This window comes from Colobus angolensis, unplaced genomic scaffold, assembly GCF_000951035.1.
Source record: "Colobus angolensis palliatus isolate OR3802 unplaced genomic scaffold, Cang.pa_1.0 Scaffold97, whole genome shotgun sequence".
NCBI classification, from domain to species: domain Eukaryota; kingdom Metazoa; phylum Chordata; class Mammalia; order Primates; family Cercopithecidae; genus Colobus; species Colobus angolensis.
In genome coordinates this window covers 691741-705536 of record NW_012123709.1, presented here as the reverse complement: position 1 = coordinate 705536, position 13796 = coordinate 691741, and the positions used below count along the sequence as shown (strand labels likewise).

The 13796-nt window shown below is 55.6% G+C and overlaps 1 protein-coding gene across 1 annotated transcript; it reads right to left on the bottom strand.

The window, feature by feature from the left end:
* Positions 1-3243: 3243 nt before the first annotated feature.
* On the bottom strand, positions 3244-12837 carry LOC105504970 (chromosome unknown open reading frame, human C15orf52). The gene is made up of 12 exons (XM_011932631.1): positions 12684-12837; positions 11778-11888; positions 11381-11488; positions 10601-10756; positions 10388-10513; positions 9583-9752; positions 9223-9281; positions 8587-8640; positions 8405-8495; positions 7614-7656; positions 4995-7530; positions 3244-4955 (listed from the first exon to the last, which is right to left on the bottom strand). The coding sequence occupies exons 1-11, from the start codon at positions 12825-12827 to the stop codon at positions 6988-6990; spliced, it is 1605 nt and encodes a 534-aa protein (XP_011788021.1). The 5' UTR covers positions 12828-12837; the 3' UTR covers positions 3244-4955; positions 4995-6987.
* Positions 12838-13796: the final 959 nt, after the last annotated feature.

The window sequence follows — 13796 nt, the reverse complement described above, 5'->3', positions numbered from 1 at the left end:
TTCACTGGGGAATTCTGAGATAGCGTGTTCTTTCGTGGAGTATTTATATCCTGTCTTGAAATGCTGAATGCATAGCATCTACTTGTTTCTACATGTTTCTTTAAGGAGAGCTGAAAAGTCAGGTCACAAGCTTTAGGGCTACCACAGCTATTTAAAAGGGGTAATAATTGTCCTCTCTTTCCTGTCTACAGAGAATGGAGGTATTTCTGGAATTGCAATTCAGTAACAAAAGGGCCACAGCTGTACTTTTTGTTTTCCATCTCCCTCAGTGGAAGGAGAAAGTGCAGTGGCTTTGCCTGTTTCTCATGACCAGCACTCACTTAGTGCCTGGCAGTGGGTACTCAGAATTTGTTGATCTCTGGGTTGATCAGCACCCAGTGGGTGCTGGGTGCTGATGGAGTCAACCTTAGTATCACTGTGGTGTCCCTGTCGTAATCTACTTGCGTGCCCGTATCCACAGCCCGTAATCTGGTTCAAGAAGGTGGGTTGCTAAAGAAAACCCCTGCAAATTATAGCTGCACTGATCTCTCTGGCCTCAGTTTTTTTATTTCCAAGTCGAAGGACTCAGCCTTGGCCTTCCTGTTCTTTCCGGGTGCCGGCGGTGCGCGGTGGTATTCCATGTGGTGCTTAATGGACATGCCGTAGGATATGTGACCTGGTGCCAGCCCTGCAGCCTAATGTTAAGCTATAAACATGCCTGCTCTGTCGACAGTTTTTTGGTTACCTCTGTTTTACTTGCTGACATAGCCTGTGGTTTTCTGCTGCCAGAAAGCCTGTGTTATGCTTTTTGTCCCCTCCAGTAGCTAATTGAAAAAGCAAACAAACAAACTTCTCTTTCCCACTCACCTAGACTCTACCAGGCTTTCCACCCGAAGTGCAGAAACACCCTGTGTGGGAGCCACCTGGTCAGCGCTCCTCACTGGATCCTGTGCCCCATTCAATTCTATCAACGTTTGTTAAGCGACCACTAAAGGACCAGAAAATTATCCGCAAGGAATTTACAGTCATGCCCGCAAGTCTCCCCTTGTCAAACGACCCTGTTTTCTTCAGTATTCTGTTTTTGCAATAGCTTATCAGTTAAATAGCAGTAAGATTTTAGCTAATATCCGCAGGGATGTTTTCCACGAACCATTACCTTTAATTCAAGAATTTTAGTTTAGTTTAGATCTTTATTTGGTGTCTACAGTGTTCTAAGTGAACCTCAAAACTCCGAAAACCAACTTGTCCAAAAAAAAAAAAAAAAGCAATTGCATTGATTACCAAGGATTTCCTTTGAAATACATATACCTTTCTCTGCTACCTCAGTGTTCAGAGTCGTTAGTTGAGGTCTCCCCACACTTGTGTCCTGGAGGCCCCCCTGCTCCCTCAGCTCCCTGCTGGTAGCCTGGGTGGTGTAGAGTCACGGCAGCCAGGCTTAGAGGTGTAGACAGCTCACAGCATCACAAGGCCCTGGGCAGGGAGACTGTGTGTTCTTGGGAGGGACCCCTGAACTGGAAGACGGGAAGCCTGGGGACTCAACAACGGCGTTAGTTAAGGCCTTTGACCTCTCTCTTTTCTGCTAAATAAATGGGAATTCCTGAGAGCAAATGGAGGTTATAGATCTGAAAGGGCTTTGAGATCTTGGGAATAAAAGTACAATGTGTACACATGAAGTAATATATTTTCAAGGGAATGTCTGTCCCTTGGGCAATATGATGCTGCACAGAAAGAAATGTGAAGGGGGTAGGTGGTAAACATTACACCAGTGTGCCCAGACTAGCAGCATCAGCGTCACCCAGGAATGTGTTAGAATAATGACAGCTTAGGCCACATCCCAGACCAACTGAAGAAGAAATTCAGAAAGCGAAGCACAGCATTCTGTTTTAACCAGCCTTCCAGGTGATGCTGATACACACTGAAGTCAGAACCACTGGCCCAGCCTTTTCCTCTGATGCTGTAACTTAGGGGTAGGGTATTTCTGTTTTGACAGATGGTCATCGAGGTGCCTTTTGACCCTTTCTCTTGGTTAAAGCCAGCTGCCCTGCTGGGGGAAGAGGAAACAGTGTCCCTAGTGCTTGTAAGAAAAGGGAAAAAGGCTGCATTGTCCATTATTTTTGACAGTTGCCGCAGAATTTGCCCTGGAGAGCTTGTTAAAAAGGCAGCCCTGAGCGAGTCCCGTCCCTCTCCAGCGAAGGTACTGCTGTGTTTGCCTCACCTCCTGCCCTGAGGCCTGCTGCTTCTTGAGCCAGTCCTTAAAAGGAGCACTGGGTGCCACATTTGTTCTCTCTGGTGCCAGGTCTGTGCTATTTCACTTCCCCGGCGTCAAGTGGGTGCTTAATGAGCAGCTGTGACGTAAGGCCCAGCAGACTTGAGAGAAAGCAGCTGCAGTCCATGCTTTCTGCTGGCTGCTCTCATTCCCTCTCCCAGCCTTGAGTTCTCCCCCTTTGGTGGGGTTGTGGTCAACCGCTGTCAGCCCTTCCTCATGAGCCCTGATAACCCTTACTCAGAAAGAGATGTGTGTGGGGTATGTGGACATGGGTAAGTGACTTGCAACAGAAGTGACATGTCTTTAGTTCTCCTATTCCCTCGGCCCCTCCCCTTGATTTAGTCCCTAAAATAAGAAAATACGGCTGTATTAGGATTTTTGACAGTTCCTTGTTCTTTTAGGGGGTTAGTGCGATCTTTTCCTGTTGTTCTTGCCCCTGACAGGGTTGGGGCTGGAGTTGACTGGTGGTCTCACATTCCAAACTTGTGCCTTGTTGGATAGCTAGGCTCTCCTGCTTCCAAGGATCCCCAGTTCCTGTCCCTTGACCATAGCAAACTCTAGTCATGCTGCTCCTTTGGGTGACAAAACAACTCTGGGACACACAGAGCAAACTCCTCAAGGGGGGTTGTTTCTGGGGAAAATAAGCAAGAAACGGTGGTGTGAGTGTGTGAGGTTGCTACTGAGGTAGACAGAAGAGAGGAGGAACCCCTGTGAGCCTCCAGCTCAGCACAGCGTGCAGGGTGAAGGGGGGTAAGTGCGATGGAGCCAGTGAGGGAGGTCAAAGAACACTCATTGGTAAAGCAGGGGCACTGCTCGAGGCTGCGACTCCACTGGACCCCCCATGGGACTGAAGGAAGCTCGCCTGGTGGGCCGGATAAACTTTACAGACCATTCCTTGTTTCCCTGAAAGTGCATTGACCGCCCCCCACCCCCACACCCAGCAAAGATGAGGCTAGAAGAGAACGTAAAGAAAAGGTAGAAAACAAAGAACACAGAGATCACACCAAATCGCTACTTCATTTATTGAACAAATATTCACTGAGTGCCTTCTGTGTGCCAGGCTACTGTTAAGAGAGAATCCAACTCCAACTGCGGGCAGGTATGTTTTCCATACTCTTCCCATCCAAGTACTAACCAGGCCCGACCCTGCTTAGCTTACGAGATCGGGCGCATTCAGGGTGGTATGGCCGTAGACTATTTTGGATACTCTTTAATTTTCTCAGCAACCCTTCAAAGTAGGTATCACAAGCCTCATTTTGCAGATAAGGAGACTGAGGCTTTTAGAGGCTAAAATTGACCCAGGTCACCCGGCTGACAGATGGCAGACCTAGGGTTCTGATTCAGTCCATCGGATTCCAAGGCCTGTGCTTGTTCCACCAGGCCACGCTGCCTGTCATCAAAACACATGTCTTCCTTGCAGGCTGGTCTATTGCATTTCCCTCCCGCCATCTGTCAAGAATGGGCCTGGGATGGAGAGGCCTCTGCCTATTTTGCCCTGCTTGTTTCGAGACCTTAGGTAAAGCCAGCATCTCCCTACTGGCTCCTCCCCTCCTCCTGTGTGCCCTCCTTTTTCCGGGCCCCCAGCCCTATGCCTGGGTTCCTGGCAGCTGTGTTTCAGGAAGACCCTCCACCTTTGAAGAGTAGTCTTGTCTGTTGGTTGGAGAAGAGAAAGGCACCCAAAACGAAGGCTCCCAGCCAGGCCTTTAAACAAAGGAGCCAGGAAGAGGTAGAACCAGCTTCCCATGATGACAAGGTCTGTGGAGGGGTGTCTTATTGCGCCTCCCTCCCACTCCATGGCTGCTTCCATCCTAGAGCAGGAGGGGTGGCAACCACCTGGACAGACAGCTGGGGGTTACCACCATAACTACCACGTCCCTTATCTTGAAGAAGAGCTCTCCTCTTTTGAGAAGAGCTCAATGTTACCTGCCTGCACTACCATCTTCCTGCAATGAAGAGGTCCTGTGCCAGCCTCTGTTCCCTCCAATGCCTATAACTCCTGTGACATCCCTTCTCCTGACATCCTTCTGGATGTCACTCCACGGAGACAAGCCCTACTTCCCCATAGCCCTTCTGCCCAGCCTTCTCTCCTGCTTCAGTCCCATTGTGAGGGCTGAACCGGAGCTCTGCCTGCTTCCTACATCCTCATCCCAGGGTCAGACAAGCCTGGTGTATGCCGCTTCGCAGAGGTGCAGCTGTACACTTGGCAGCACTGGGTTGGGGAGCAGATTGTGAATCTTACAATTCAGATTCTTGATCACAGTCGTTTTTGGAGACATCTGCCTGATGTCTCCAAAATCCAAGGTCTTTGCCTGAACCTCCTCTACCCCTGGCCCCATCCTTTGGGAGTCATGGATTCCTAGGCCAGTGTCACACTCCAAAGCCATGTTCTTGTGACTAGAAGGCAAGAGAAAAACTTGAGCTTGGAGTCTTCACCTTGGCATAGGTGTGTCTCACGTATATAGGAATGTTTCCAAGCCTTTCCAAAATTCCTCTGAGCAACCCCATACCAAATGCCTCTGCCCCCTTCACTCCATCCCATCCCATCCCATCCCTGACCAGCTCTCCCACTGCACGACCAGAAGTTGACACCACCCACTCACTGCCTTCCAAAGCATCTTCCCCAAGTCTCCCACCCAACTCTGAAGCCAGGAAGCCCCCACCACCTGACAGGGGTAGCGCTCTCCCGTCCCCTACATAGCCAGCCGCCAGCCTTTAGAGTCTCCCGTCCCCTACATAGCCAGCCGCCAGCCTTTAGAGTCTAGAGTCTGTCTTCACTCCCAGCCCTTCATATATTCTAGTCAAAAGCATATTTTCTACACATATATTCTACTCAAAAGCATGGTCCAGGAACCAGCATGGGCTTCACCTGAAGCCTCTTAGAAATATGAATTCTTGGCCAGGGGTGGTGGCTCATGCCTGTAATCCCGGCAGTTCAGGAGGCCAAGGCGAGCAGATCGCTTGAGCTGAGGAGTTGGAGACCAGCCTGGGCAACATGGTGAAACCCTGCCTCTACAAAAAATACAAAAATTAGCCAGGCATGGTGGCACGCCTGTAGTCCCAGCTACTCAGGAGGCTGAGGTGAGAAGATCGCCTGAGCCTGCAGGGTTCGAGGCTGCAGTGAGCCCTGATTGCGCCACTGCACTCTGGCCTAGGTGATGCAGCAAGACCCTAACTTAAAAAAAAAAAAACAAAACTCTCAGACCCTCCCCAGACCATCAGAATCTGCATGACTCTTCAGTTAAAATATGAGAGACACTTCTCAAAACAGTCTGGTCCGCTAAAGAGACACCCCTCACCTTCCTGAATAGAGGGGTGAGGTAGAGTTGAGAGCTAGTGAGGAAGGCTGAGCTGGGACCCCACAGTTTAGTCCTCACATTGGGCAATGGAGAAATCCCAGCGTGGTCCAGACTCTCCCTAGAGCCCCACAGCCTTCAGCAGAGAACAGCAGCCATGGCAGGACCAGAGAGGAGGGGCAGAGGGGACCATGCGGTGAGGTCCACACCAGGGCTCAGGAGCAGAAGGCACACATAACAAGAAAGAAGGGCACCTGCTTGTGCCAAGCAGAGGTGGGAGGGTCCCCTGGAGCTCCTACTGCCATCCTGCCCCTAGCCCTGTAGGGCACCTATGGCCCAGAACAGCTCCCGCCCAGAACAGCCCAGATCTGCTGGATGACTGGCTTTCTTCCCTCCCTCCTGCTGGCAGTCTCCGTCGCCTACCGGCTGGATTACTGGTAGTGGGTGCTCAGGAAATGTTTGTTGAACTGAGAGGAAGCCACAGCTTGTGCGGAGTCCAGATAATTCAGCAGACGTGGGCCTCGGGAGGGGTGGGGATGGAGGCTTTGTAGGAAAGACACGTCCTGATGTCATACTTAGCTGGAAGTTGTTTCTCTGTCTGTGGAGTCCCTGTCTGATTCTTGCCTTGGCCTGGCCCTGGTGCTAGTGCAGGGCGGTGGGGAAAGAGGAAGTGGAAAGGGCAGGAAATGACCCTGAGCTGCAGGGCCAGGCCCTTGCCTCCATTCAGGGTGCACGTGACGTCTGACCTGGGTGTGGGGGCCTGGGAGTAATTTCTCCCATCCTGCAGTGGGAGAGGAGGTTGTCTCTCCCCATCCCACCCATTTCAGAGAGGAGGACTTTCCAGAGATCCTCCTTTTCACTGAGAAGACGTGAGCTCTACTCTTCTTTGCCCAGGCCAGACCCTGCCAGCTGTGTGGCCTCCCCTCCTCCAGGCCTCAGCCACCACTCAGGAGAGGCAGGAGACTGGCACGTGGCTACTGGGATTCCCCTGGTTGGACATCCTGGGAATCTGGGACTGGGGGAATCCAGCCCGGGCAAGAGGTGAAGGCCTGCAGCTGGAGAGGGAGGCCAGGCCCTGGGGCAATGACAGGGAGCCAGGGGAGCCAGGTGCTGGGTGCCACCAAGCCTTGTTCTCTCGTCATAGTGGAGAGGGCTTGTGGCCTGGGCAGCGGTAGGCCCAGGTCAGGGTGCACCAGCCTCAGATGCCAGGGGAATACACCAGGGGCTGTGCCCATGTGTGAAAACCCACATGTGCATGGGGATGAGCATGTGAGGTGCAGGGAGGCCACTCCTTGCCTTCACATGGTCGCCGTGCTGGAGACTTTGCCACACTGCTCAGTGACAATGGCGCAAGCCACCAGCAACCACATGGCCGTCATGCGGAGGGCTGTTAACACAGTGCTTCCCTCTTCCTCTCCCCTGGGGCTCCCCAGCTCCTAGGAGCTGTGTTCAGCATCTTCCTGCAGGGCCAAGGCGCCCTGTCCTGCGCCTCATACCTGCTGTGCCTCTCGGCCCTTGGCTGCCTCCTCTGGGGGGCCGGCTTCTCAGGGCCAGGCCTTGCTGGGCCCCAGCCTTGCCAGACCTGTCTTCTCTGGGCTCTGGGAGCCCTGCTCCTCTCTGTGGCTCAGGGCAAGTCTGGACTTCCAGCTCAGTCTGGTGATCGTTCCACCCCAGGGGCTGCTGCTCAGAGCCCTCTGGCCAAGACACAGGGCTCTCCTGGGCCCCAGGCCTCAGACTGAGCACACACGTGCTCTCCCTAGGCCCAGGGATGCCAGCTCCTCCTAGAGAGAGGTCAAGAGGAGCCAAGTTAGGCTCCTGTGGAGAGCAGGGGACTGAGCTGGCTGTGGAAGCCACTGACTCCCGCTTTGGCCCCTCTGGGGATGCCAGGGCTGGGCTGGCTGCAGGGGCGCTCCCCAGTCGGCCCTGCTCCATCCCGCTCTGCTTCTGTGCTTGCTCCACCTCACTGGGAGTCTCTCTGGTGCTTTGGCTTCCCTGAAACAAGAGAACAGCCCCAGTGGCTGATGAATCCACAGCTCGCGTCCCCAGCCTGCCCCATCCTATACCCAAGTACCTACCTCCTGACTCTCCAGCTCCTCCTTGTCCTCCTTCATATCCCACCTGTAGAAACACAGCTCATGACACGCCCCACCCCACCCCACCCCAGAGCCGTGCCCCCGCCTGAATAGAGGGGTGGGGTGGAGTTGAGAGCCAGTGAGGAAGGCTGAGCTGGGACCTCACGGTTTAGGCCTCACATGGAGCAGTGGAGAAATCCCAGGGGTGATCCAGACTCTCCCTAGAGCCCCACAGCTCTCAGCAGAGAGGAGCAGCCATGGCAGGACCAGAGAGGAGGGGCTCCACCTCCTCTGGGCCTCCATCTCCTTGCCAAAGAAATCCTTGGGAGAAGCCAAAGCCCAAGGGCCTCAGACTGAGATCAGAGCCAGAATGTGGCTCCAGGATGCTTCTCCCTCCCAAGCCTGACCTTGTTCCCTAAATCCAACTATTTCCTCTGAATGCCACGCACTCTGGGCCTATCCTGGGTCCCCAGCTGCTGTTTATGGCCAAGCTTGCAGCGCCTTGAGTTCTGTGGGGACTCCAGGCGTGTCCCTGCCTGCAATGCCTGGGAAAGGCATACCTCACTTCCCAGGGGAAGGGAGCTGCTGTAATTACCACCAGCCTCCCCAGGCACCAGGCTCTCGCTGCAGCCTCTGCTAATGGCCTCTCCCAGCATCTCATTAACCTCTCGCCAGGCAGCAGTTAGCCAGAAGGCAGGGGCCCCAGGGATGGAGCTGGCACCTGGGCCTGTACTGGTCCAGGAAATTGGGACACCCAGATGCCAGTTTTGATTTTGTCCCCTGCCACCTGTTACCTTCGGGCCCTGCCAGTCAGCCTCTCCTTGCCCCGGGCTTTGCTGCCTGTGGCTGGTGCCACTGAGGGTCTGCTGGCTTGCCTGCCCCGACCTGCAAGAGATGGTTCACAAGCCAAGGAGGGAAGAGGCCCATAGCAGCCAGCTCCGTCTCGAGACCTGGCCCCTCCTCCTCCCCAACTCACCTTTTCCATCAGGGAGCAATGGTGGGGGTTGTAGTTTCCGGTGGCTCCTGGGACCTGACGGGGACAAAAAAGTGGGGAAAAGTGGGGTGACAAAGGATCCAAAATGGGAACACTGGTCCTTCCAGCCTCAGGAAGCTGTCAGTCCTCGGGGCCAGTCGTGGGTTTTGCCTCCCCAAAAGCGCCCTTGCCTGGGGGTCAGGAGAGTCGGGTCCTGTGCTAGCTTTGCCACTCTTTGGCTAGGTGTCTGGCCCCAACTCTCAGGCCACAGCTTCTTTATATATAAAACAAGGGGACCAGAAATCCACAGTTGTTTCTACAGTGTGTCTGGGGAAGGACCACCAGGACCTTCACCCATTAGGGACCAGTGCCTCGAAGAGACCCCTGGGCAGGCTTCCACTGAGCCTCCTTCTGGGGCCTCCTGGTCAGAACCTGGACAAGGGCTGTGGGCTCAGAGGGGAGGATGGGAGGTCTTGGTGCCCTCCTCTGATAGTGAGGGAGAGGAAGGAAGATGTTCTCCAATGCTTCCTTTCAGCTCTGAAAATAAGTAAAAAACTAAGAGACAGAGGAAAGAGAGGACAAGGGGGTGAAAGATAAACAAAGCCAAGAAGCGGAGGGATGAGGTAGGTGTGAGCTCACCCCTTCTGCTGCCTGCCCTGGCTGAGCCTTCTCCCGTCAGCTGGCTGCAGTCCTGTAGCCTGTGTAGACAGATGGAGTCAGGTTGCTGGTGCACAGAAGCTGCTGTGGGCCCCACCATGACACCCCTCTCCCGCAAGCCCAGGCCCAGAATTGAAGGCAGCAGGGAGATGGTGGGCCCAAGAAAGATGGGAGACCCAGTGTGCACACAGAGCCTTGAACTCTGGGCCTGACCAGAGAGCTCAGCAAGGTCCTCTGCACCCCGAGGAGAGTCCCTGCAGCCCTCCCAGCAGTGCCCGCAGCCAGCTCCACCCCACACCACAGGATCACCAGCCCAGCAAGCTGCCCAACCCAGCCACCCACGTGGGCTTGGCCTTGTCCAGGTCCCACGGGCGGCGCCAGTCACCCTGTGCGTCTCTGTGCCGGGCGAGGCGGGCTAGGTCGATCTGCTCCCGCTCCTGCTTCCACTGGGCGTAGTCCCAGCCCGCCTCCGGGGGCTCCCCCACCGGCCGGCTCTGGGGCTCCCAAGCACCCTGCAGGGAGAAGACACTCAGAGCGAAAGGGAGAAGCAGGAAGAGGCTTGGGGTGGGGTCTGGAGACTCAGGTGCTTCCTCTCTCAAGGTTTCCACATCTCCAGCTAAAAATTAGATGTGTTCCAGCTCTCCCATGGAAATGGCTTCCATCCACTTGTTAGTTGTGTGTTTTAGGCAAGTAATTTAACCTCTCTGTGTCTCATTTCCTCATCTGTAAAATGGGGATCTCCATAGCACCAACCCACAGGGTTGTTGCAGGGATATGTAGACCAGCCGGAGTGGGAGGGGCCCTGGAGGCTGTGAGCAAGGGCAAGGACTAGGGGCTGCTGCCACCTAGAGGTCACACCTGGCACTTGGCCAGTCAACTCCACCCTCAGGCCCCTCCTCCACTCCCGTGCCACCAGCAGGGCTAGATAGGGGAGGGGGCTGGATCACATCTCTGGCTTAAACTGTCTCCCACTTCAAGGCCCACCCAAAGTAGAGACTGGCCGGAGAAAGGAAGGAGGAGCAGGAACTCCTTCAGGTGCTCCCTCAGTCACGTCCCTGCAGATGAGGGACATATCTGACTCGGCTTCTCTGCCTCCCCTAAGTGAGGACCTTCAGATCCATGTCCCCATCCCCTCTTGAAGACGCACCTTTCGTGCAGAATCCAAGCTGATGGCCACCTGCATGGGGGGGCTCCGGGTCACACGCCCTCCAGGTGACCCCTCTGTGCCTTGGTTCTTTGCTCTGATGGGCTTTTCACTTACAATCCGTTTGGCCTGGGAGGATGAAGATGGGCAGTACAGCAGAGTCAGGGAAGAAGAAGCTGCCCGCCGATGCCTGCACTCCCCACCCACCCTGCTCACCTCTGCTTTGTTCTCCATGGTCACAGCCAGCTCCACCAGCTCCCCTAAGCAGAAAGTACCCCCGTGGTCCTCAGCATCCTCATCCTCAAGCATCTCGTTGGTCACTCCGGGTCCACAGGTGCCCCTTACCCAGTTCCTGCTAACCACCCGCTTTTCCTGCAGAACGAAGACCCTCAGGCCACATGAGCAGTGCTAGGCAGGACCTGGGTGCTGGGTCCTCTCGGTGGTTCCCCAGGCCTGGATTCTAACCCCAGCCCTCCCTGCATTCCCCACAGAGGAGCTGACTCCCACAGGCTGTTCACATGCCAATGGCATGAGGTTATCCAGGGCCCAGGGCCACCCAGAGGCCCAAGATGCCACAGTGGCCCCCGTCATCTCTGAGCTGGGAAACCCAGAGCACTCAGACAATGGGTCTCTGTCCCTCAGACACTGCTGTTGGCATTCAGCCCCAACTTCTCTGTCCCCCACTTCCTGCAGGGTTTTAGCCCCTGGGGCTTGAGGTTTAGGAGTGGCGTGTGCTGAGTGGCCTGTGCTTTGTGGCATAGGCGCAGGGCTGTGGACTAGAAAAGGGTATAGGGAGGCTTCTACTGGGGGTAGGGGAGCTTTCAGCTGTGGCCCTTTGGTGGGGACAGCAGTGGTTCTACTGCAGGAGGTTGGGAGCTGACGGATGCACCCTGGAACAGTTAGTAGAAGAGGGGAACAGAGGCAGCTGTCTTCCCCTGACGTGGTCTGGGCCTCCACCTCCTTGCTAAGAGCCCTGTCTCCCAGGGTGAGGCTTACACCGGGAACTTGGCTGATGGTAACGGTGAGGCCGTCGGGCCGGAGGAGTGCTGGTGTGGTCACAGCCATGCCCCCCTGCTCTGCCTGCCGACGGTCCTCCTGGATCTCCTGTGGGAGGGCCCGGGGTCAGCACACGCCATGGCCCCCCAGGTGCACAGAGACACAGACGCTGACAGGCCTACACGGAGAGACACCAGTGGGACACCAGGGGGCAGAGGCGCCACGTCACACATCCCCAGGACCCTGACCAAGCCTCTAAGAGGGACCATACCCACCCTACCCCTGGCCCCAGCCCCAGAGGCGCATTCCTGAGCCTGCAGGGAGAGACTATCACGTGTGCGGCAACCAGGGAGTGGCAGCCAAGCGGGTCCTCCCGGCCCTGTGGCAGCTCACTCACCTGGTACCTGCGGAGCAAGGCCTGGTTCTTCTTGCGCAGGGCAACTATCCTCCGATCCAGCTCTGCGTCCTTCTCCTGCCTGCTCATGGGGGACTCAGCTCTGGCAGGCCCCTGCAGAGGCAGGGAACCCAAGCCCCTGACTTCCGGGTCCCCCTCTCACCAGTCCCCAGCTTTCACATTTTTACCACCCAAGGAACAGATCCCAGACCCACAGCTAAGGTCACCCAGGAAGGAAGGGGATTGCTCGGGGAGATGGCCCAAAGAAGGCCCCAAGCCCCCATTCCAGCTAGGCCTGTCTGCCTGTCCCTACCTCCTCGGGGGGCTCAGGTCAGGGCCTCACACCCCAAGCCACAGCTCCCAGCACTGGGCTGCCCCTCCCCCAGCTCTCCAGGGAGCTTCACTGCTGAGCAGAGCCTGGAATGGGAGTTATAAATGGCTCTGGCAGCGGAACCTGCCGTGACTGGGAAGCTGCCAGGGGATTCGGGAGGTCGAGGGGGGAGCTCTTTGACTCCCAGATCCACAACCAGAGAAAAAGGAGAGGCCCTGGCTCCGTCCTGGGCTCTCAGGCCCTGGACCCCACACCCAGGCCTGTGCCCAGCCTGGAGGAAAGAGCCGCTCCCACGGGCCCAGCCTCTCCAGGCCGAAAGCTGCTGGTAGTCGGGGCGGAGAGAGCCAGCTCCCCTGGCGGCCCCAGCCCGGGAGTCACCCTGGGCAAGCCATGTCTCTGCATCAAGATTCCAGGTTCCTCCCTGTCTGGATGCGGGGTCTCTGTTGTGACCCATCTAGTCACAGCCCTCTTTCTCCCAGCCCCAGCTGTCCCCAGCTGCCCCCAAAGCGTGGCTGCCCGGTATCCCAGCCCCCTCCCAGTCCCAAGAAGCCCCCTGCCAAAGGCAGACTGCCACTCACAGCCGAGTGCATGGCAACGGCGGGCACCGAGAGAATTCCAGAGCAGCCCCTGGGGAGCCAGAGTGGGAGGAAAGCTGGAGCCACCGGAGCCGGGCCTCTGCCGGCCTCTCCCTGCCGGCTTTGCTGCTCAGCACACGAGATCATGTTGTGATTACAAAAGACTCCTCTGGGCTCCCCGCCAGGAGCGTCGGGCCGCCACCCCCACCCTTCCACTCTCAGAGGGCGAGGACCAGGGCACTGGCAGCTGGCTGGTCCTGTCTAGCACCTCTCCCTGCCCCACCCCAGCGTCCCCAGACAGACTGGTAGGGACTTCTCCCTGGTGGGTCAAGCCCACACAGAGGCCTGGCTGCCTGGGCCCCAGCAGGACCCTAGCCTGGGCCTGCCTGCAGACAAGATGGGCAGCCAGCGTAGGCCTCTGTGCCTCCCATGAGTAGAAAAGGCCTACAGCACACAAACGCACCTCCCCTCTCCTGCTCCTTCTCCTCATCAACCTTGGTTTAAGTAATTCAAAGGGATCAAGAAGCTCACCTCCCCTAGACCACCAAGTACTACCACATCCCTAAAATGACAACACTAGTCATTCATTCTTTTAGGTTGGACATTGTCTTCTCTGCAATCATGCACCATATAGCGACATTTCACTCAACAATGGATCACATATATAATGGTGGTCCCAAAGATTATAATGGAGCTAAAAATTCCTATGGCTTAGTGACATTGTAGCCATCATAACATAATAGCACAGGGCACTACTCATGTGCTTATGGCGATGCTGGTGTAAACAGACCTACGGCATGCCAGTCGTACAAAAGTATGGCACATACAAGTATGCGCAGTACAGAGTACCTGATAATGATAATTAACAATGATGTTACCGGCTTATGTATTTACTATACTACACTTTTTATCATTATTTTAGAGTGTATTTCTTCTACTTACAACAACAGCAAAAAAGTGTACTGTAAAACCACCTCAGGCAGGTCCTTCAGGAGGAATTCCAGAAGAAGGCATTGTTCTCATAGGAGATGACAGCTACAGGCCTGTTAATGCCCCTGAAGACCTTCCAGTGGGACAAGATGTAGGGTGGAAGACAGTGATGTTGATTATTTTGAC

Coding starts and splice junctions, on each gene's coding strand:
- LOC105504970 (XM_011932631.1), bottom strand. CDS start 12,827: ATGATCTCGTGTGCTGAGCAGCAAAGCCGGCAGGGAGAGGCCGGCAGA. Junction 10,757..11,380: donor CCATCAGCCAAGTTCCCGGT/GTAAGCCTCACC, acceptor TTCGTTCTGCAG/GAAAAGCGGGTGGTTAGCAG. Junction 7,531..7,613: donor AGGAGCTGGAGAGTCAGGAG/GTAGGTACTTGG, acceptor CTCTTGTTTCAG/GGAAGCCAAAGCACCAGAGA.